This window comes from Artemia franciscana, unplaced genomic scaffold (genome assembly GCF_032884065.1).
Source record: "Artemia franciscana unplaced genomic scaffold, ASM3288406v1 Scaffold_698, whole genome shotgun sequence".
NCBI classification, from domain to species: Eukaryota; Metazoa; Arthropoda; class Branchiopoda; order Anostraca; family Artemiidae; genus Artemia; species Artemia franciscana.
In genome coordinates, this window is record NW_027067138.1 from 60,702 (window position 1) to 85,716 (window position 25,015).

General features: G+C 34.1%; 1 protein-coding gene across 3 annotated transcripts in view; it reads right to left on the bottom strand.

Annotated features, from left to right (window-relative positions):
• Window positions 1-25,015, bottom strand: part of LOC136043528 (glycine dehydrogenase (decarboxylating), mitochondrial-like) — an 80,803-nt gene that overhangs the window by 34,606 nt on the left and 21,182 nt on the right. For 2 of the 3 annotated variants that reach the window (XM_065728448.1, XM_065728449.1), the window contains exons 3-5: window positions 24,299-24,422; window positions 4,898-5,094; window positions 3,037-3,379 (exon numbers count right to left, since the gene is read on the bottom strand). In XM_065728448.1, coding sequence (XP_065584520.1) covers window positions 3,037-3,379; window positions 4,898-5,094; window positions 24,299-24,422 — 664 coding nt within the window. Of the gene's footprint in view, window positions 1-3,036; window positions 3,380-4,897; window positions 5,095-9,761; window positions 9,991-14,898; window positions 14,978-24,298; window positions 24,423-25,015 lie in introns of all 3 variants that reach the window. The other variant, XM_065728450.1, reaches the window with a different exon arrangement.

Genomic DNA, 25,015 nt, shown 5'->3' on the forward strand with positions numbered 1-25,015 from the left:
GTTCTGTTAACGAAAAGCTTACACATCTTTTTACACATACATACAAAGACTTGAATTTTCCGAAAGGCCCAAATTTGTTCTAAGAGACCGTATTCAACCGGTATCTAAATCTTATACGAGTAGATCCAAAATGACAAGTTGCTCTGTCAATATGGTTTATTACTTGGTTAATATTTCTTGACACATATGGTATACACTCCCTGTGCATGTTTCGGTATCTTATTGTTTTTGCTCTCCTAAAGTTTAAATTAATCAACGAAACACGACAAGTTTCCTATCACTCCATAGCTAAGATTCAGTTCTACCTGTCTATTAAATTAAACTTTTGTAATCTGATGTATTGGTTTTTTAGATTAAAAATAGGCTGAATAGCCGCTTAAAATCGTTGAAAAAATTACAATTTCCCTATTTTTTTTTAACCAAGTTCAAATCCTTACCCGAGAAAAAGTCAAAGTAATCCAATGATAAAAAGAGAAAAATTTTTCAAGAACATTTGCTAAGAAAAAGTCTTGGTAATATAATAATTCTGAGAGTGATGAATACAATGATGTAAGCATCAAGTCAACTTTATGCAAGTTGCACCTTCAGGATTCTCATAAAATCACTTATCAAACAGTTCGTGGTAACGAACTGTAGTAAGGAGCGATCCGGCTCAATAGTAACCAAAACTCTAAAAAATGGAATTTTGATATCAATAGCTACATCAAAAGAATCGAATTTTAATGCTGATTTTAAATATATAACTTTCATCAAGTTTAATCTTACCCATCAAAAGTTAAGAACCTGAGAAAATTTGCCTTATTTAGGAAAATAGGGGGAAACACCCCATAAAAGTCATAAGATCTTAACGAAAATGACACCATCAGATTCAGCGTATCAGAGAACCCTACTGTAGAAATTTCAAGCTCCTATCTACAAAAATGTGGAATTTTGTATTTTTTGCCAGAAGACAAAATCACGGGTGCGTGTTAATTTGTTGTTTTTTTTTTTGTTTTTTTTTCTCCAGGGGTCATCGTATCGACCAAGTGGTCCTAGAATGTCGCAAGAGGGCTCATTCTAACGGAAATGAAAAGTTCCAGTGCCCTTTTTAAATGACCAAAAAAATTGGAGGGCATCTAGGCCCCCTCCCACGCCCATTTTTTTCCCAAAGTCAACGGATTAAAATTTTGAGATAGCCATGTTGTTCAGCATAGTCGAAAACCGCTATAACTATGTCTTTGGGGATGACTTACTCCCCCACAGTCCCTGGGGGAGGGACTGCAAGTTACAAACTTCGACCAGTGTTTACATATAATAATGGTTATTGGGAAGTGTACAGACGTTTTCAGGGGGATGTTTTTTGTTTTGGGGGTAGGGTTGAGGGAAGGGGGCTATATGGGAGGATCTTTCCTTTTAGAAATATGTCATGGGGGAAGAAAAGTTCAATGAAAAGGGCACAGGGCGCAGGACGAATCTGGTCACGTTAGAAAAAAACGTCAAATTCAGAGCTTAATATACAATGCTGGGTGTTCGGAGCCTCTCTATTATGGAGTATAATTTGAAAATAACACAACTATACGAGCAATAAAACATATATACCACAACCATAACTCAATTAACGAAAGAACTGCTAAGAGATAACACAACTATAAAGCGAAAACAAGTGAAAACTAACGGGAAAATAAACGAACTAAGAGGTGGAAGAGGCCCAGAGAAAAAATATAATCCTTTTCCGCTCCTTGCGCTAAAGTTTGATTCTTACTCGCAACTCTACTTTTTAAAACAATAAAAAGCTTTAGCGTAAGGAGCGGGGTGTCGAGGAGGAAAAGCCCCTTTCATATACAGAGTAATTTCTGTTCGTTTTAAGTTTTAATGTCGCTCCTTACTTTCATTTCAAAAAACTTGTTTTTTTTATTTAATTTCTGAAAGAGCATTAATCCCTGACGAACAAACTAGGTCGAAAATTTGACTTCAACTTGAATAAGCGTTATAAACTACCCGCACAAAAAAACTCTTGTCTTATTAATCTCGTCTTAAAATAGCTCTTGATTTTTTTGAACTTAGAGTTACACTTCGCTCCCCTCAACTTAGTCTACCAGGTTACGTAATTTGATACTTTTCGCATGCTTTCATTTTCTAGGGAAGAGCACTCCTTTTTGTCCTCCCTAGTGGACCCCCTTGCTGCACACCTTAAAAAGACGCCATGAAGTCCCATGCATCTTGATTCAAACTAATGATTATAAACACCATTTATCCTGCAAAAGGTAGTCTCTCTGATATGAGAAATATATTTATCACGAACAACAGAAGTGCTCCGCTCCATGTCCAGCATCTCATTTTTCTTACTTGATATTTCGACAGTTTAAATACCCTAATATTTGTGACGTGTAGTGAAGATCTAAGCTATGAATGGTTGGACAGACGTAGCCTTTTTTAAGCAAAGGCGACGGTCTAGCTTTAGATATTCTTCCAGAGTATTTCTAGACGAGCTTCTAGAGCTCTAGTGAACTTCTTAGAACTCAAGGGAACTTCTTCTAGAGTAATCCCTCTTTTGGCCCATTTTGTTTATTCTGAAAAAGAGTTCAGCAAAACTAAATGTTTTTATTTTTATTTGCGCAAAAATGCTTGTTGAAATGATCAAAACTAATTCAATATTATTTATAATGCCTTAAGCTAAATCAAACTACCCAATTGCTTTCTTTACAATGCATGCTTCACAAATTTGAAGTATTTTTCCCTAACTTAATTTTCTCTAACTTAAACACTAGTTTTTCCCTACAGTCCTATAATTATTTACACTCACAGGCTTTATGCTCTACAGAAGATCAAATGGTACAACAGGTGAGTCTAGACCATAAATATTGTTTTTTTAATAAATAAATAAAAGTTACATAGTCGAAGCACAGATATTCTTAAAATTACATGTTCACTTGAAATTTCTACTTTTTAATAACGTCGTTTGAATCTTTAACCTCTGAAATGTCTGAATATTTGTAAGTTTATCTAAATAGCCTTTGATTGTTTTTTAATTCATAGAAATCATGTCAATAAACATACCTGACTGTTATCAAAATATCTCAAGTTGATTTGTTTCAATTCTGCTCTGTTTTTTACTTCATCCAATGCAAGCTTTGGCATTATTTTCAAAGTATCAAAAAAAACTTCATTCGTAATAAGATTGCCACTGTCTCTAAGTCCCTTGGCAAAAACTAATGTAGAATTATGCACTCTAGACGCTATTTCTTGTAGTCCTTTCGGCCCGTGGTAGATACCATACATAGCAGATATGTTTGCTAGCAGAGCTTGAGCAGTACAAATGTTAGATGTGGCTTTGTCACGACGGATATGTTGTTCTCTGGTTTGAAGCGCAAGTCTATAGGCTTTCCCTCCATCCATATCTCTGGAAGGAGTTTATTATATTCTGAGAAATAAATCTAAACATTTATTTGAAATAATCACTGGAAGGAGTTTAATATATTCAGAGAAATAAGTCTAAACATTTATTTGAAATAATCCCTGGAAGGAGTTTAATATATTCAAAGAAATAAATCTAAACATTTATTTGAAATAATCATAGTTGCACAAAAAGAAAAAAAGCTGTATAAGTGTAAATAGCCCAGAACCAGAGAGGCAGCTAATTTTGAAAGGATTCTGACGCTTAAACAAGGCCCATTTTTAGACCAAAATGTCTGAATTTCCAAACTTAACACAATTTTCAAAAAATTAACCTCGGAGAAAATTACCTCTCCCTCCTCCTTCCTCTGTAATGGTAGATTGTTGAAAGATGAATACGTTTAATCTAATTAATAAATAACTGAAAAAAAAAAAACACTAGAGACTCCAGGCTCGTTAGAGGAGAAAAGTTACACAGGCAGGAAAAGGGGGGGGGGACAAAATACATCATAACTCCATTCAGCGTAAGAAACGACAAAAAGAAAATAATTGTCAGTCTTTTTCAATGATTCATTAGTAAATCAAATCTAGAAACAATTTTGGGCCTTTAAATTCACGCGTAGATCTTTTCCACGTCTCACTAAATTAAGACGCGTTGTGAATGGATTTATAATGGTAGCAAACTATGCAGCCCCTTTCCGTATTTTCATCTGAATATTCACATACTTATATGGAAGAACTAGCTATTTAAAAATTGGTTTTCGTGAATCTGGACTACTAGGCAAGCCAAATAAGTCATAAAAATACCGAAAAACTATATTCGTACCGAGAATGGAAAGTTTTGTCTTAAATAACGGACCGAACCTTTCCACTGAGAAAGGCACACTTTGTTCAGAACTGCAGTAGGTCATATCAAAAGTAAACAGACATCTTGTAAGACAATAATTTTTTGGGGGGTAGGGGCACAAAATTACTCCCAGAATCCAAATATTTAATACATAGAAAAATAAATAAAATATGCCCTCTATTATTATATTATAGATTATAGATACGTTCCAAGTGGAACAAGTTAATTGTTTTGCATTTTTTCTTTCTTTTTGTAAAGCTCCCGGATATGAAGCCGAATTATTCAGAATTTTACCAACAGTTGTAGAAAAAGTCTAATTTATGGGGCTTAATTTGTCAAAAAAAATTATAACAATTCGTCTCTATAATTGAATTTATTTTCATTTTAAGGATTCCATCATAAGACGTAACGGAAAAAATATTATACCAAATCTATAATCTGTAACATAAAAGTTAAGAACATAAATATAAATATAATATTAATTCAAATATATAATATAAAAGTTTAAGGTGTCACTAAAAAGTTATCAAATCAGGTACATAAAGCAATTGACATATACACTTGAATGGTTTGATTTCTGTAGACAATATATAAGAAACCTAATTTTCACAGTTCAAAGACACGTTAGCTGGGTAGATGGAGCATATTGGCACGCAGCCAAGGTCTCAAAAATCTTACCTCGTAATCCCAACCATTCTGCCAGGCATCATTCTAACAAGTGCCTCTTTACAAGCAAAGAAAGCCGCATGAGGACCACCGTACCCAAGTGGCACTCCGAAACGCTGACTTGAACCAATGGCAATGTCAGCGCCAAGTTCCCCGGGAGGTTTCAATAACGTCAGTGCCAACAAGTCTGAAGCACATACCACCAAAGTCTGCAAAGGAATGAGAATTTGGAGAGATTAAATGGTTAGGACAGTAGTTTTTTCTTTTTCTCGCTGCATTGCATAACCCTTTTTTTAACTACTTAAAGAAAATTCGGTCCTCTTTTCTCTTATACGCCAAATATCTACTCCATCCCCGACTTTGGAATCAGAACACAAAACTAATCTACAAACATCATAACACTTATGCAGCAATTAGTGAACAATAAAAAGATTCTAATCGCAGCAACCACTTTTATGATTGGCATATCGTAATTTAAATTACGAATAAAAGGAAAACAATCACTTGGAGTGTCTCATAAGGACCACACTTCTAACATAACAAAATAAGCAGAAATTAACCTTTAAGCATCAGAGCCATCTCCTATTTGTGGATAAATAATATATCCATGTGACGAAATTGCCTAAGAGACAGGGTTCTTTCAGATTCATTCTTAAACACTACACCAGAGCGTCAAAAACGAAAATAAGATAATTTTCTCCCTGTACTCTCTGCCAAAAAGCCTTTCAGGGGGGGGGGGGGGCTCAAGTTCCTTATTAAACAATGAAAAATGTTTTCACAAAACTATCAAATTGATGACCCACGGTGAGAATAACTCGTGCATGGGTTTATACACTCCACAATAAATAAATAATACTATCTCCAGCAACTGGAATAAAAAGATGGCTCTCCAACTCTCCGTACGGTAACACAGAACAAAACTCCCAATAAATTCAAAATAAAAAATAAATAAAATGAAATGAAACGGAATGAAATGAGGAACATCCACCCCAAAAATTAAATCAAAATTAATAATTACTAATTAAGTCATTCTTTAATCTCATTTTATTTTTAACCATCGATTTATTCAAATCTATAAAACAATAAAATTTGTTCCAATTATATATAAGTATGTGCTGTGGTGAAAAGCAGGGCCTTGCAGATTTTATTAAAGCCTAACATATCACAGAACTACCAGGGGTCAAATATGCATGTAAAACCTGATTATTATCCTGGAAAAATATATTATACAAATAAAAATGATCAGGCAAAAGACCTTTAACATGTTTTATTATATAAAGAACAGAATGAAAAGAAGGGAAAATATCCAATGGAAGGATATTTAAAATCCGATACATACTTTTCGTGGACGATTTACTAGGGCAAGAATGCGGTCTAGGCAGGCAAATTTTTAATATACACAGAGCTTTATTTTATCGCCTCTTAAGGGGAAGAATATGAGTTTAAAAATATTCAAAAATAATAGGATGTTAATTTTATATATGAATGTACTAGAGAATGATAAAGAGATTTCGGGGCAAATACGGCAGAATAAATTTCAGATCATTCATATTTCCAATATTTCTCGACAGTTTCATTCGAAGATGAATTACTTAGCCTTTAAATGATAAACTTGAATCCATTATTATGAGGAGATATTTAATATTATCAAGTCTTTCATTTTCTATGGGTAGGCCCTGAATATTAATCGTCATAATTTCCGGTGCTGTTCTCCCAGTACGAGAGAAGACGATGAATTTTGCCTTAGCACAATTAAAAGACAATTTATTTCTGAAGAAAACCATAGGATAAGCCTCTTCAGTGCTGATTCCAACATGAGCTTCAAAGATCTAGAGTTGGGATTGCTGAGATTGCATGCCGTGTCATCGGCGAATAATGTGTTAAGGCCAATATCTTTGACGCTGTTAGTGATATCATTGACACAAGTAAGAAATAGCAGTGGACCCAAAATAGAGCCTTGCGGGACTCCAACTTATAGAGATTGAGATATTGAGGAGGAAGAAGTACCACCGCCGTCGACATACGGATTTCGGTTTTTTAGGCACGACATTACTAAGTCATTAACTGGACCTCTTATACCTCAGTTATTAAGTTTAGTTTGCAATATTTTATGAGAAATTGTATCAAATGCCTTTTTAATGCCTATAAAAATTGTAGCAGGAATATCACCTTTGTCGAGGGCGCCATAAACAAACTGAGTCATTACCATAATAACATGCTCAGTGGAGTGAGACTTCCAGAACCCAAATTGCATCAGGCTAAAAAATTTAGATATAATTTGAAAGCTTACTATATGGTTATATAAGCACTTTTCGAGCAACTTCCCAAATGTGGACAGGATTGAAATCGGCCGATAGTTTGTTGGGTTCTTCGGATATCCTTCTTTATACAAAGAGATAATTCTTGCAGACTTGAAACAAGAAGGAAACCTTCTGGTTTTAAAACAGGGGTTTAACACATGGGAAAGCGGGATTACTATATTCGGTGCTATGCACTTAATCAAAATAGTAGATGACCCGTCAATTCCTTCCGAAGATCCGTTCTTTAAAAGCTTTGTTGTAAGTAAAAATTCATCTGAGGTTACAGAAACAAGAAAAATGGAGCAATTGTGAAACAGGCGTAGATATGATTGAAAGTCCTCTCCAGTTTCATTCTCCAGATGACGGGCCTAGCCGATTCCAGCAGTTGACGCGGTTTCCTCACCAATTTTTGCAAAGTGTGCATTTAATGTATTGATTCCACTTTCCCTGTAGCAAGTTTAGTTCTATCTTCGGTTATTAATTCATTAGGAAGATCATGAGTTCTCTGCCTTCCTAAGCACTTATTAATTATTTCCCATGTCTTATTGGGAGACCCTTCAGCGTCAACAAATGCTTCAGCGAAATTTTTGCTGATCTTAAATTTTTATTAAATAATTTTTGTTTGTACAAAATTCAGCTAAACTAACTTCAGACAGATGGATTAAGTATGCCTTATATAACAGATTTTCATTGTTTATTGATAATAGCAATCCAGGAGATATCCAAGGCTTAATCGGCTTCATACAATTTATTCCTGATATTTGGCGTAGGGGATAGCTTTATTTAAACAAAGTTTAAGCTCATCAGCAATATCAGGGTCCGAAGATTCTAAACAAAAGGAAATATCACTTGAATAAAGCCATCCTTTAAGTCTACTTAATGAATTATTACTAGTCACTTTTATTTTTCTGTTAATAGGCCTATTAAACTCTGTAATCAAGTGAAGGTGAGTTACAAGGATCAAATGGTCCGATAAATCTTCCAATACCCACATCAGTAGACTTTAGTTCCAGATTTGTAAAGAAATTATCAATAGGGGAAGCAGAATATTTCGTTATCCTTGTTGGGACTCCATAAGCCGGCAAGAGGCCACCGGACAGACAAACTGATAACAAGTCAGCCCCATTAGAAGAGATTCCATGGAAGTTACCATTGGAATTATTAGGACTATATAAATTTGATGTTGATTGTATTTGATATTGATAGTTTTGTCTTTTTCTGACTATTAGTATCTTACATGATTTCTGTATGTCCTTTTTTTGTTGGAATAATAAATCTTATCTTAAAAAAAATAAAATACTTCATCAGAGAATTGATAGATCGATGTCCAAAAAATAAGCCTTTGGTTTACCAGATAAATAATCACTTATTTCCTGATATTATATTCATTTCAGGAGACCACATAGAATATGATGCCAGGCATGTACAAAGAACTTTATTTTGTTTGAGGAGGGGGGGGGGGGGGTAAATTTGAGAAACTGAAAACAATGACACATTATAAATTAGATTGATAATAACAAAATTCCATTGAGACCCACTCTATAACACAAAAAAGGGGAGTAAACGCTAAAATAAGGAAAAAAAATAAAAAAAGAAAGTAACTAAAGAAAACACTTCTATTACAGAAATGAATCGCAATAGCTTGAGTAAATCATAATAACATGAACCAATAGCAATAAATAAATCAAATGTAATAACATAAATCAATCCCAACAATAAACAAAAAGTGTAGGGAAAGAATTCTAAATGTAGAAAGGGTGTAAAGCTCCCCTCTTACACATATGAATGCGCCATGCTTGTTTCATGTACGAAAGGGTTCAGACTTGTCTTTCCCCAGTAGCAGGACCAGGCATTTTTATGCCTCACCTGACATCTCAAATTCAGAAATTGTTTGGAAATTTGTTTAGGCATAAGCTCCCCAGAAGTCAGATCAGGATTGTCCCTGGCCAAAGTTAAAAATCTTGATAATAACATGCAATGAATATTTTAACACTATCAATGTAATACTACATACAATGTCATTTTTTCATGGTAGTCACAAAAAAATAAGAATTTATGTGATTAGAAAATGTTAAGCCAAACATTGAAATTTGAACTCTTCATACAAGTACCTAGCAGATCAAAAACACATACTGTGTTTTTGACCTTTCTGATATACATTTTACTAGAGCTAATATTTTTATTTGAATGACTTATCCCTATGTCCCTCTCAATATATTACTCCCGATTCCCCATGTATGAGTTTCACATTAATTTACACGGAATGTCTCAAATGTTGGAAGAATTTCAAAGGCTCAAAAATCCTAGAATATTAACTTTTTCACAAAAATCGCAACAAAATTATTCATATAAACTTTCTTTTTTATATTGAATCCTCGAATAAAATGATGTAAGGCTTAAAGAATATATTTTAAAACTCCAATTAATATTTTGTTTAGCGAGGGTCAAAGCCCATTGCCTCTAAAGTTTAGGGTTAGAGTGGCTTAAGCACATAAAAGGCAAAGGTTAGGGTGGTATAGAAAGAAGAATAAATAACAAAAATAACCGGCTTCTAATATATTTAGAATTTTACTTACTCCTGCTTCTCAAGCTCTTCGAGATAAGTCAGCGAAAGAGCAGATATTTCCATCTGTGTCAGGATACTGGTAAAGAACTCCAGAAATGTCTTTAAGTGAAAAATCAACATTTCCGATTTCACTAGTAATAACTGTTTCTATTCCCAGTGCAGAAGCTCTTGTCTCCACGAGAGCGAGTGTCTGAGGGTGAAGCTTATCAAACATGAAAAATTTCTTTCGTTTAGTTTGCCTGTGCAATAAAACACAATATTAGGAAACATTATAAAAAATAGATCCGTAGTATGCCGAAAATTCACATTGAAATAGGGGGTTGATACTCTAGTACTTTAATGAATATTTCTTAAAGTTCCCCTGGATCCACATTCTCCCCTGAACTTACCTCAAGTCTATCAGTGCCTGAAAACCAAGATTTTTTAGCATTATTTTTTTTTGTCGAAATTATAAAGTTTTTTAGGCTGTTTGGGCTCCAGGAATAAGACCCAAACCCAATACTAGACAACTTAAAAACAAACAAAACATTCAAACACTCGCCTTTAAGATTTCTCAAAATAGTATTGCAGAAACAGGTAAATATAAAGTAACACAACAATTTCTGCATAACTTTTTTTTTACAAATCCAGGCAGAACAAATGCATAAAATCTTTCTTCTTCATATTAAATACTCGAATAAAAAGATATAAAGCTTAACGAATATACTTTTAATCTCCAATTAAATTACAATAATGTGTATATGCCCTTTGGTCTTGGGCAGGAAGATTTTATAAATACAAAAGAAGAAAGATTGAAAACGTAAAAGAGCAGAATAATAGCTTTTTGCAAATTCGGGAGGTTGTTGCATTAAGTAAATGGAACTACCTAGAACAGATATACAGCCCAAATAAGAGCCTGTGAAGGTATTATCAAGTACTTACCTTCGCCTTTTCCTTACCTCTAAGGCCTTTAATACTATGCGAAGATAGACGGTAAATTATAGTAAATGTTTCCATCTGGCCACCTTCTATTCTGCTTCTTTAGGACTGTATAGCTGTATAACTGTGAAGTTATGACTTATTTTCATAGAAGTTATTCAGCCATATAAGCAGAGGTAAGGGAATGGTAGGAATTGGAAAATATATTTCTAGAGATTAATTAGGGCTGCAATTCTACTCCTGAAACTTTCATTCGAGCAGCAGAAAAAATCGAGAAACAAACAGATATGAAAGAACTTTAGAGTAGTACATAGTTGAAATATTAAGTAAGTGAACACCCTCTTCAACTTTTTACTTTACAATTGTTTAATGTTCATTTTTCAAATTTTCAGCTTTCATTTTATAATCGTTTTTCTTGACTTAATTGTATTTTGTACATTTCTATTTACAAGACTAAACTGTCCTTATATTTCTGTTTGGTTTCCCTTTTAATTCTGCGAGAATTAATAGTTTCTGACATTTTTTACAACCTTTTTGACTTTTAGATTTTTTTCTGACCAGCCCTGTTATATTCGTTTGTTTCTGTTTTTATTAGTTCTAAAATGTGAATTCGGTCCATCTGGGCTTCTGATGGCTATTTTTCGTAAATAAATCTTATCGTTGAGGTAGAGCAAAGTCACTTTTCCACGCCTTTCCATTTACATTTACATATCCTTTTTTTCTTTTTTTCATCTTTTTTTTACATCTTTTTTTTTACATATCCGAGCTCCATACCCGTACCTCATACCCGTACAACTACCATTATCTCTTTAAAAAAAAAATCTGATGGTTGAGTACAACACTGGCGGCTAACATAATTAAATGTGAAATGAACTATTAGGTTTGTAGTCAATCTGTATTAAGATGTCGTTACAGTCATTACCCTTCTAGACAGAACAATAATAATAAGCAATTAAGTGTTCAATTTAATAATATATAAATTACCTCAATTTTATATAGAAGAAACAATTATAATTTAAGACAGATGGTTAAGCACGAAAGTAGAGTTTAATACAGAATAATCACAATTAGATTAAATTGGGCTTATGCATAGTTATATGGTATCAAGCGCATTAAGTCCATGTAAGACTTAGAAACCCAGTTTTCGGCTCAGATTTCACTTCTCTCTGCAACAAATTTTCACACTATATATTAAAGGCAAGCAGAAATTTTTATGGCCTTTAGTTTTTACGTCATTTTTTTTTTTTCAAATTGAGTTAACATACTTAAATTCAGCGTGTGCAAAGCCACAACCGAATATTTTCCAAATTAAGTAGTTTTATTGTTTCCTATAAGTATTTAAAAAATAAGATTCTTTGCATTTTCACTTTGTAAAAGTTTTTTTCAAGCAAGAGTAAATTCTAAATCATTAAGTTCGACTGTATCTTAAGTAAAGAAAATATATGTCCCAAAACACTTGTTTTTTTTTTAATTTTAAGAAGTTGGAAGAAAAAAAAAATCAGAGAGCCGCAACTTTTCAATACTATCAAATATGAACTAGAACCTTTGATTATTAGTGAACTCTCTTCAGATTCTGGAATATTTTTTTTTCGGCGTTCGGTAGGCATATATGAAAGAAAACGCCGCCCCCTAGAATGTCTGGTGACTATCGCCGCATTTTCCAACGCCTTTCCTATACTTCATCTATTTTGAAGTGGGTTTGACGCATACAAGTATGTCCATAGACTTCAGAATATAAAAAAAGAATCAAGAGGAATTCACATTGCAATCCTTCTTTTGAGCTGAAATTTCAATAAAAGGCAGCCATTCATAGAAGATACTAACGCACTAAAAAATAATAATAATTCGGTAGAAATAGTAAAAAAAAAACATTAGCCTGCTGCGTTGTCGGCGCATATCTAGTAGGTTTCCATTGAAATTGTGACATGGATTGTACTTAACCTTGGTAATTCTGCCTATATTGATTCAAGTATATTTACGTCAAGGGGGTATTTTTTTTACATCAAGTAATACATTTTAGTAACAGCCAAGAAATATAACTGGTTAAGTTCCTCTGTTATCATAGAGTAACTTCGTTATCTAGAGTTAGATCTACTAGGGCTTAAGATCCGAGCACAGATCGAGTAAAACGATTGTCAAGGAGGCACACTCGTGCCTCTATAAAGAGGCGACACACGACAATGTTAAGCGATCTTCGGTTCCAGTGGTCGCAAACGGATGGGGAGGGATGCATTTCGTAGCCCGAGCTCCAACTAAGAAACCTGCAAAATTTCATCCCCCTCCAACTTTTTCTTCATGGGGAAAATCTGGCCGAAAGTTTCGACCTGTCAACCCAAGTCCCCCTTTAACGTTGTCCGATCGGGCTGAAATTCACAAGTTAAGGTCCCCTAGGGCCCAGGAGCTTATCCGCGAAATTTCAGCTTGATCCGATAACTCCTTCCCTGTTTTCCAGAAACCACGCATAGCCACTTAAAATTCATTTACTTTTTTTTCTAGACGCCTACAGGTCACATCCGACATCGGATCTGGGTGTACGAAGACTCATTCGATGCGGAATTCTCCGTGTAAGTGCCCATGAAAGTTTCGTAGGAAAATCTTAACCCCCCGAAAGTTTCGACCCTCCAACCCCCCCCCCACCCCTTTTAACGTTGTCCGATCGGGCTGAAATTCACAAGTTAAGGTCCCCTACGGCTCAGGAGCTTATCCGCGAAATATCAGCTTGATCCGATAACTCCTTCCCTGTTTTCCAGAAACCACCCATTAGCTATTTAAATTAACGGATTTCTCTCCATAAGAGCCCATGTTAATTTGAAATTTTTAAAATCTATTGAGAAGTTATATTTACACACATGCAAGTTATTAGCTCAGTTGGTAGAGCGTGAGACTTTTAATCTTCGGGTCAAGGGTTCAAGTCCCTTACGGGCGGTTTTTTTTCACAACATCAAAAAAATTTTGATAACACCTGGACAGCTTATCATTTGAGAGATAACAGAATATTAGCTTCTTATGAGCAAAAGAAACATTTCGGTCATTCTATCTATTTTTTTTCTATTTTATACAATGATTTAAAAGCGGGGGGGGGGGGGTTCCTCTCCTAATTCCTGTACGAGGAGTACAAGAATTATTAAATTACATCCACCATGGATTGTAGAAAAACGTACAGAATTAATATGAAAAAAAATTAAACCTGTACAAAAGAGTCTTTAAAAGCGGGGGGTTTGCCTCTCCTAATAGTCTTCTTATAGTCCTAATAGTCTAATAGTCCCATGTTAATTTTTGAAATTCTTAAAAGTTACGAATATCAGCATTCAAGTACATCAAAATAATCAGCTCGGCACGGCGAGAATGACTGCAAGCATCATAAAAATCCAGCTCCATTCCAGAAAAATTTTGATAACACCTGGACAGCTTATCATTTGAGAGATAACAGAATATTAGCTTCTTATGAGCAAAAGAAACATTTCGGTCATTCTATCTATTTTTTTTCTATTTTATACAATGATTTAAAAGCGGGGGGGGGCGGCAGCCACCCAAGTTCCTCTCCTAATTCCTGTACGAGGAGTACAGGAATTATTAAATTACATCCACCATGGATTGTAGAAAAACGTACAGAAATAACATGAAAAAAACTTCGTTTTCTTAAAGAGTTAAAGAGGCTGCGTCCCAAAGTCGAGCCTTAAAACGTACAGGAATTAGAAGAGGCAGTTGGGGGGCTGCCGCCCCCCAAACCCCCAGCTTTTAAAGACTCTTTTGTACAGGTTTTTTGTCTTTTTGCTAACCCCCAGCTCTTGGCTTCGGAAAGGCCCTCTTTTAATTAACAAAAAATTGAAATGAATGAATAATGGAATAACTTCGAAACATGTTAAACACAAGAGGACAGGAGAACCATTGCGCCGAAACTAGTAATTAGTAACAATGAAGTCCCCCCCCAAAAAAAAAACCTGTACAAAAGAGTCTTTAAAAGCTGGGGGTTTGGGGGGCGGCAGCCCCCCAACTGCCTCTTCTAATTCCTGTACGTTTTAAGGTTCGACTTTGGGACGCAGCCTCTTTAACTCTTTAAGAAAACGAAGTTTTTTTCATATTATCAACTATAAAGGCTAAAAAATCCTGTTGGAGAGATGGTGACGACACAAAGCCGTATATATGCAAGCTAGAGAACCGCGAAGCAAATCTTTTTGGCTAGTTGTATACATTTATCTAAATTATCTAGCTCTATTTGACCAACCTACCTATTGGCTCGTCCAGGGAGAGGGCTCTTCTTAGCTGAATTTTTCTAGGCACAGCTTCTTGTGTCAGCTCGTCCAGGGTCTAAACATAAGAATCATGAAAAGAAATTTCAGGCACAAACGCAAGGGGTTGAGGGGCCTTTAGAAGCGTTCCTCCCTTCGAAATCACGGTATTTGTACTAATGATCCTATGATTTCTTGTAACCGATTAGCATATATTTGGGCTTTCCTTAAAGTGGACCCACCAACAAGTTCTTACGTACATCCCCGAGAGATTCTCACTAGCCATATCATACTGCCACAATAAGCGCAAAAGATGTATCTAATTTTTTGTGTGTTATTAATACTCATCCATGACAATAGTTCTCGGAAAAAAAAAACAAATTGCCTATTTTTTTTTATAGAGATTGTATCTTTTATTCAATGGTTCTATATATGATGAATACCTTTGATAATGTGATTTTCATCAGAACCCCACCAATTTTTCTCCTCCTTTTCTTAAGTTATGCAAATGACGATGACTCACTTGATGTATGTCACAGTAACATAATAAAATTAATGATCTGATCAAATTACAGATTTTTCCATATTACTACGACTCCTATATTAATTTTAAGCTTTTTTTTCTAAGGTATCGATTGCTATTAATGAGGGCCATTTTCTATTTACCCCTCATTAACGGTTTGAAATAGTTATTTTTTTAAAATCTTACAACTGATTGAAAGAATCAAGCTTATTCCTGAGTAGAGGAATAGCTATTTAAAATTTTTAGAAAAATACCAATTCAGGGGATATGATAGATGGCTTCATAAAAATGCTCCTATCCAAAAGATACCATCTTTGACATTCATTTTTAGGACCAGAGGGTAGTTGAGAAGCCAATCAAACTCATTTCTTTGCATACAAACATTAAAATGATCCATAACTGTTACCAAACAGACTCTAATAATAATGAAATGGTAAAGACAAAACAACGTCTTTAGACAAAACATCTTTTACGCTTTGCACGTCATTGATCCCATCTTAGACTCAAGGACGATTACCGAACAAACACCATTTACTGATAAAGTGATAAAATTAACTGTACAGAATAAACACGATGTCAATTCCAAATTAGGTCGAACTATTTAGGTTCAATTATTTTTTACATAGAAATAAGGACATATACAGGAAAGTTATTTTGGACGGTATTTATTGACAACCCATTGAACTAAATTGTAGCATCTTTTTCTGAAACTGCACATTTATTAATAAAAGTAATAATAATTCTCATTCCAACAAAAATATGATGTTAATTTCTGACAAGATATGCTCTAATAAGAGTCATCCATAGGCTATAAAGGCTATTTTAATACCTTTAGGTCAAACCACAGACAAACAGGAAGTTTAGTTGCAAAAATGTTCCAACAATAACAAATTTCGTGTTTTTATTACAGGATTTAAAGTTCACACAAAAGAACCATTTAGAGTTTGCGTTCTTCATTGGCTCAAAATTTAGAATAGCAATAAGAGATAATTACAACTGCTATTTGGCTTCCCTTTCTAATGCATTCTACAGGAATAACGTAATTGACTAACAAAAATACGAAACAGAAACATAAAAATGAGATTAAAACACATTTTTTTTAACACGGAAGCATACAAGAGTAATTCCTCTCTTATTTCTTTAATTTAACTATTTTGTAAGTATAAATAAGTGAACCAAACATACAAGAGAATCGATTTGATTCGAACAATGGTACTTGTCGGTTATTGGAAACACGTTCAAGAATTACGCTTAGGCTACATCTTAGAAAACCGGTTTCATAGCTATAAAAAGAAATGATGTATGATATAATGTGTGGGACTTCGACAGAGTGCATTGGACTTGCATAATTTTGGCTATATATTTGCATATTAGGGGGTGGGAATGGGGGTTAGGTTTCCACAGTTTTGTTTCTAAAGTATTATTTTATCATCAAGTTTTGTTATTTTTCATTAAGACTAACCTAACTTCACTTTTTGGATGTGTTTCCAATAACCGACAAGTACCCGAACAATAGTTATTAATAACCAAGTCAAAGAGTATGGGTAGCTTACGAGAGAAGGAACTGGCACTTGAGCCTGATTTCAGTTTCCTTACAAAATTATAAACACGAAGCAGTTTTTTTTTTTGTTTTTTTTTATGCTAGCGCCAGTTTCAACACTTATAAATTGCTAAAATTATTTCAGTTAACTATAGAAAATTGTTATCTTTTTCTAAAGCTAGTAAACAAACATCTTTTGTATTTACTCTCGCTCTTTTCTGCACAGATAAGTATATCTAAAATGAAACTATTAAAAAAAAAAGTTATGTTCAAATTGGTTTTTGATTCCAACTTTTACAGAAGATTCAGTTGGATTTTCAGTATGTTGTATACGATATACGTGCGAGCAAGGACGTATCCAGAATTTTTTTTTGGGGGGGGGGAGAATTTTTTACACAAGAATTTTTTGTTCGGGGGGGGGAGTTACACGGAAAAAAAAAACTAAAAAAACGCCTAATTTTTTTATTCATTTTTGTTACGTTTTTGCGAGTAAGACAAACATTTTTTTTCTTAGGGGGGGTCACATCCCCTAAACCCCTCCCCAGGATATGGCCTTGCGCATGAGCATGAACTTTGTAGAATATAATACATAATCCAATGACACTGCTTGAAAACTATAGGATATGTCAGGACTGTTTCAACAAAACTAAACCAAGGTCTAATTTATAAGGTACTAGATTGGTGCAGAATTCAGCAACAGTTATATCATTGTTGTTGTTTTTTTCAATCTAATACTAAAAGCTGAGAAATTAAGCTGAAAGGAATGTTTAAATTAAACAAAAGCAACAACAAAGAGAAAGCAATCTCACAAAAAAAAAAAAAATCCACTTGCTTATCCAACCCAAATTCAATGGTACCTGAAAGTGATGTGCCTAAGTGCACAGCCCCTTAAACAACTCCTTTTTCTGTCAAGTTCTTTTCTTAACATCTATCTAAGCGCAAAGTCATTCACGTGAGCCATCTCCAAGTCTCCAAGGGGCAAAGTATGCAGTTTTATTGAACTGTCTATGACACGTGAGTTTTTAAAGGTAAAATAATCCGTCACCAAGGGGTTGTCGACTATCACAAATCACGTAAACCAGGTGGCATGTCCCAAGCGTGGTGAAAGTGCGCCAAGCTTGGTGAAACTATTTGGCACAAATGGCACTCTGATATGCATATCAGGTGGTGGTAAGTGGGCAGCCCCTCGTGCCTCACAGAGTGTTAGAAATAAGATGGCAAACTACCATTCACCTGTTTGACGAAAAAGAACACTCTCTGTCATCTAACACTCATATGACGCCTTATTTCCTATAACGTTCCGTTTCAATAGACAAACGTTCTCTATGTCATGTAAAATAATTGGATGCATATTTAGTGGTTTATTAATTTAAGTTTCCTCAGTAAATATTTAAGATATTTCGGAATTAAATAGATTTGGGATTAAATTTACTATTTGCTGAGTTATGCATGAGAAAATTAAACTGCCGAATTTATTTTCTTTTTTAGAGAATTTCCAACACCCTTAATGACCATATTTACCAGATCAAATAAAAACTCAAAAACCAGATTGAATAATATATGTAGACATTTTCCAGCCGCGAAACAATACACTGCTAATATATTTAATATCTAATCAATATATGTGATCTTTCATAAAATTTAATTAATTAACAGGTAAAGACAGCAGTAATGAAAAAAAGAAAGGCTACGAACTCCAACATTCGTTGACATATCATACCGATTTCCAGAATTAATATGAGCATTTCCTTCCTCATCATCACCTAAACAGAAGATCGTCGTAAACCTTGAGCTACCCTTTTGTGGATTGCCTCAAAACTCGCCCTTGTTCCTCCCATCCTACAAGCGGAACAACCAAGAAGGATTACCCACTTCTTAATCGAAGGCGTAAGCGACTTTGCACCAACTTTGCTTTAGAGCTAAAGAAACTTTCTTTACCTCTAAATTTAAGACTCTAGGTTACGTTATATAATGTAACGGAGAACTTTAGTCCATATCGTAAGTAGTGCCGCATAGACTCGAGCCCTACTTAGACGTTACGTCTACTTAGATGCTACGTTATGGAAAAGCCAGAATAGTGGCAATAAAATGGAATTTCTAAATGAGTAATTGATAAATTTTTGAAAATAAATTAGTCAACTTTCCTAAAAAGTATTTCACGCTTGATCAAAGGTTAGATATCCTTCTCCATTCCACATTTTTAATCGTAATCTTGTGATGATTATGATAATTTTAGACAATAAATATGATGATTTTATGAATATTTACTTTAGCCTGCTGTGAAAACTTATGCTTATCGTAACAAAAATCAACCCTTAGCATATTCAGTTACGTATGTAAGATAATAGCTGATTAAGCCTACCCCTATTAGTTCAACAAAATTGCATAATTATGTCTACATTGGCCGTCCAAGATAAAAACATTTCCCCTGCGAAAAGCAGGTTTTAAGTAGATAAATCATAGATCTATATAGATTCTTATATATGCGTACAGATTGGTGACGTCTTCAAGACCATTCAGTGTTTCCTTTTTATTCGGTTTTCTTTGGAATAAAATATTTTACATTTCTTCTGTGAAACTTAGAAATTATAAACAGTAATTGCTGACAGTTTTTTTGTGTTTTTTTTTTCCCAAAAAATATGTTTTGATTTTGAACTCCCGCTGTGGTCCTTACCCCTATACGCACGAAGCGATATAGTGAGTATCCTTCTGGGCAGACAGCTAAACTAGGATTTGATTTGCTGCAAGTCATACAAAGCACGATTTTAAACAAAAGCAAAAGTTAAGTAAATAAAATTATATGTATCCAAAATTAACCTTTTTTAAATTCACAAAAAATTTTTGCTTAATTTATCTTAAACGCTTCTACCCATAAATCAAAAACATTTCCAATGGATAGAACTTTTATTCTCCGAGTAGCACTTTGAGCTCCTAATTTAAGCCTCACCTTTTGGAGCTCCCGAGGATATTTAATACAGATATTTCCATCCCAGGCGACTGAAATTATTTTGGCATTGACATTTTGGCATTCTTTAGAATATCAAATGAAAGCCCAAACTAAGCTCCAAGAAATAAGAAAAAACAGATAATCTATTTAAAGCCCCTTTTCTTCTAATTCTCCATCCTCTCGTTTATCTTGGTCAAATTCCTTTGCCTTCGTAGTTTCCTTCGCGAGCAATTGATAAACGAGAAAGTTCTCAGACGTTGTATAATATTTTGAAATGATTCCTGATCAACGTAATTAACATTTTAAGCACTATGCTTATAGTTTTCCCACCAGAAATGTCACTTAGTAGAAGCCCAAAGGGCAATTGTCCTCCCTCATCTGCTGGGGTTCATAAGTGTATCTCAAGAGTTGGACTCCCCCCTCCCCCCCAAAAAAGGTTAAACATAGGTACTTGTATCAGAATTTGCCGCGATCTTTTTGGATTTTTTTTAGCCCTCTCCAAAATGAGCTGAAATAGCGTCACTTTGAACAGCGCACGCTAAAAGATGAACAGGTTGGAAATATACGGCTTTTGCATGAATATTAAAATTAAATCCTATTGGTATGAAATATGAATATGAAAATTAAATTCTATTAAACAGTAACCGTAAAATAGAAAAAAGTGACATACACCGTGGCTCTTTCCGGGAAACTTTTTAGTTAAAACTATCGAGAGTTAAAACTGTCGGTTTCCAACGGAAACAATACTGACGAATAAAAATGGGTGGCAAAATCAACAGTTCTTGGCTTAATGAACTGGATTCTAAATATTGTCTTGCGATGAAGAAAAAGAAGATGCAAATTATTACCAAGTATTACCACTCCACACGGAGAAACGTTAACTGGTCTTTACTCGAGGAAAATCATATTAATTACAGGTATCTACATTATTGCTATTTAGAGTTTTTTTCAAGCCTTTAGATTTTCGGAAGTGAATCTTATATTCGGAAGTGGCAATCCTATAGTATTTAAACTGTAATGATGGAATCAGATTGACATGTGTGGTAGAATGTAGTATCAACTTCTAGAATAATAGCTACATGAATATAAAAGAAAAGGTCAGGTCGATTTTTTTTTGTGCCTGAATGAAAAACAAATTAACAAAAATATTTTCCAAGTCTTGCTATTTTTTTATTGGAGGGGGGAGGAAGAAACCTTTCTTCAATGAATCCACACTTTCCATAAATGATCATGTGGTTTCCTTATTTATTTCCCTCTGTTACTATTTGCTCTGAATTTAAGATGATTATCTAGTTGGGGTTACAATTAACATTATTTTAGAGGAAATAGGACTGACATAAAATAAATATCAACTTTGTTATTTTTTGTGGGGGAAGGAGGTAGGTGCTTATATCTTTGATGTAAATTGGCATTAATCCCACTCTAAATTTAGCAGGCCTATTATATTATAATCCAAACATTTTTTTAGTAATAAACAACTGCCTGTCCATGGATTATTCTTTATGGTTGATTGTGTATGGCTATGTTATTTCACCTATGTAATCGGAAGGGTGAGTAGGGTTAAGGCCTCATTCAAGTACTGATCTATATTAATTACTAATGTAGGAAACAATCTTCTTTTTCTCCTTCTGTCTTCCTTTTTTTTATATGTTTGTGCTGTTACATTGGTGAGATTCTGATTTCTTTTTTCATTATAAAAATTGCATAAACAGAAAAATCAAATGACGGGTTAAAAGTAGTCAGCATCGGCAGAATAAAATCTGAAGTTAGGTTAATTATGTAGTTAAAAGCACAATGTCTCAAGACACATTTATTTATTTTTTTAATGAAAACCAATAGACATTAACTTCATCAAAACAATCAAATTCCGTCTAAGTTTAAAAGTTGTGGTACAAATTGGATTTAATCATAGCTATACCATATCCAGATACTAACAATAATGGCAGGGTAAAATTTGTCGCCCATTTTTATCAAAACTTCAGATCCATTTTTATCAGATCTTTAAGTGACGACCTAAATAGCGCAGCATCATTCTCGAGATAACGCCCAAGTGTCAAAATCTGTTTGTCTAAGTCTTATAATTCCACGAGGGGCCCAACTCCGAATATAATGGAGAAGGCAGTCTTCTTCCAATCGTACCAAGCGTCCCGAGTAGCGCCTTCGGCTGGTTCAAATTTTATCAGGCACAAGTAACTGTTTCTTTTTTACTCGGATAAAGGCGTTGGTGATCTTGACTGAACAGTGAATGTCAAGGATGTGTCTGAGACAAATCTTTCAATATCCTTTTGAAAAGAAAAATCATGGCTGCAACCTAGTAAAGAGCGAACCACAGCTAATAGTAAGCACACGTTGAAAACGTATTTTGAATAAAAACTGTCTGTGAGAAAAAAATTGCCATCTTTTATTTTATTGGAATGTTAACTTTTATTTCTATTAATCTTAATAGTAAAAGTTTATTGCGAAAACAAATTTATCGTGATTTCCAAAAAGAGCCTGAAAACCCTCAAAAATAGAGTCAGATCAAAATAAAAAGTGCACAATTGGAATCAGCGTGGTTGAAAACCTTGTATACGATAATTACAGTCCTCCACCTTGAACAACAAGGAAAACCATTTTTTTGCATGGGGCAGCACTGATATATCTCCAGTTTCTCTTGTTTTTTTCTACCAGGGCCAGCGGGTTACTAGAACAACATAGATAAGATTTTTAATGGCTCAATCGAACGGAAATTAAAACTGCTACTGCGCTTTTTAAGTGACCAGAAAGATTGGAGGGCAGCTTAAAAGATTGAGGAGAAAGATAAATTTTACACGTGGGGTTTCCTGGTATTATTTGAAAAACTGTTATTATTTCGTATGTGAGGGGGGAGGCCCCCCTTTCCCCCCCAAAAAAAATTATGGCAGTGTTGCTTCTACATTAAATTTAAACTAAAATCGGGCAAAAATTAAATTTAAGAAACAGATTTTTTTTTCTGAGGAAAGTAAAGAGCGAAATTGAAACTTCAGACGAACAAACATTATAGCTTCACAGTCTATCTAGCATATACCGATAAAACTAGTGCAAATAAACCAATTGACGATATTTCCCCATGTTTGCATGATTATAGAAAATTAGCGCTATTCTGAATACATAAAAGCCAAGAATAAAAAACATCCATCGATTTAGGAGTCAAAAGTCAGTACGTAGCCTGTCAACAACAAACTAACTATAACGCATTTTATAGTCTTACACCAGCTGTGATATCAGTAACTTTCAGTATACAATTAAAACTATCCTAAAACTTAAGCATAAAAATAAAAATATTATTTTAATAACCGCAAAGTCATTGAACAGCATGGAAAAACAGTGGTTTGATTTATCAGGTAGCATCTTGGTCTCACCAGCTATAATACCAATAGAGAGTAATACACAGTTTTAGGTCTTAAAAACACGCTTTAGTATTACTCGAGATAAAGAACAAATAAACCATAATACAAACTCTGGAAATCCGGCTATTTATCTCTATCCACCGGAGAATTTCAAATTATGATACAAAATTTAAAGCTGGTCTGCAGTCTTAATACTATAAAGATGGCTTCACTTCGGACTTGTCTTCAAAATAATTATGAAATGTACTTTTCAGAAGCTAAATGAGATCCAATCATTAGACAGGGCTCATTATGCAGAAGTGATACCAAATTAAACCAAAGCAAAATTGAGCAAAATTCATAAAATGTTTTATCTTTTTTTTGAGAGAGAGTCCTTAAGCAGTTTGCTTTTACTGTACCAAAACTCTTATATTGTTTAGTGTTTTCAGTAAAGTGCTAGTTTTCTATAATCATACAAACATAGTGAAACATCATCAGTTGGTTTGTTTACACTAGTCTTAACGACATATATTAGATAAAATGTGAAAAAATAATTTTGTTCGTTTTAAGTTCCAACTTCGCTCTTTACTTCCCTCAGAAAACTTTGTTTTTTTAATTAATCCAAAACAAGACAGTAATCCTACAAAGTTAGATAAAATTAAATTCTTTAAAAGTTATCGCATTATATGTATCTTCAAGTCAGAACGTTAAGTCATTTCTTTTTCAATCTGCAGCATTCAGGAAAGCATCAATATCGTTGCAGGGGATCTATAAATAGAGGGAGAGACAATGTACACACCAAATGTACAAATAAGTCAAGCATATGCACTCAAATTTGTTTTTAAAATACTTTCGAATTATAAAAAAAAATGTCATCCCCAAAAATAGAAAGAAAGTAACTGCAGTATTGTAAGGAACCAAATGCTATCTGTCTCCAATTAGGAGACAAGAAATACCTCGTCCTTTTTGAAAGTTTTTGTCTTAGCTAATTACCCAGTATCGTTGCAGGGGATCTTCAAATAGAGGGAGAAAAATGCACGCACCGAATATCCAAGTATGTCAAGCATATGGTCAACTTCTTCATTTCTTGGTCCAATATGTCTGGCCTCAAATATTTGGGTTTTTGGTAGCAAAGCTTCAAAAGCAGATGCGCTCAGATGACCAAACCTGAAATAAGGATAAAAGGATGTTCTTATTTGGACTAAAGTTTTTTGTGACTTCGAAGAGTTGCAATTAACAAACAACTTGTACAAGCTATTCAAACCAACAATGTAAAGCCGTCAATAGAATTTGCCAAATGGTAAAATTAAACATGAAGCCAAAAAGAAAAATAACTTAAAACAATAAAAAAAAGTAAAAAGCTGAGTCTGGATAATTTAATCGTCTTTATACTGCAGTAAAAATACTAAGAAATATAAGATCAAAAATAGTCACGTATTTCTTATTTCGTCTAACTAAAACATGTAATTATACATGTACGCCCGCTCTTTACGCTAAGGTTTTTTTCATTGTTTTAAAAAGTAGAGTTGTGACAAAGAGTCAAACTTTAGCGTTAAGAGCGGGGCGTTGAGGAGGGGACAACCCCTTTCATATACGGAGTAATTTCTGTTTGTTTAAATTGTAATGTCACTCCTTACTTGCAGTTAAAAAAATACTTTCTTTTTTTTATTCAATTTCTTAACATTTTTTAATTAATGCATGTTTTAATTCTGGCTCACCACGCATGAATAAATAAAACGAAATTTGCATATTTTTTTTTT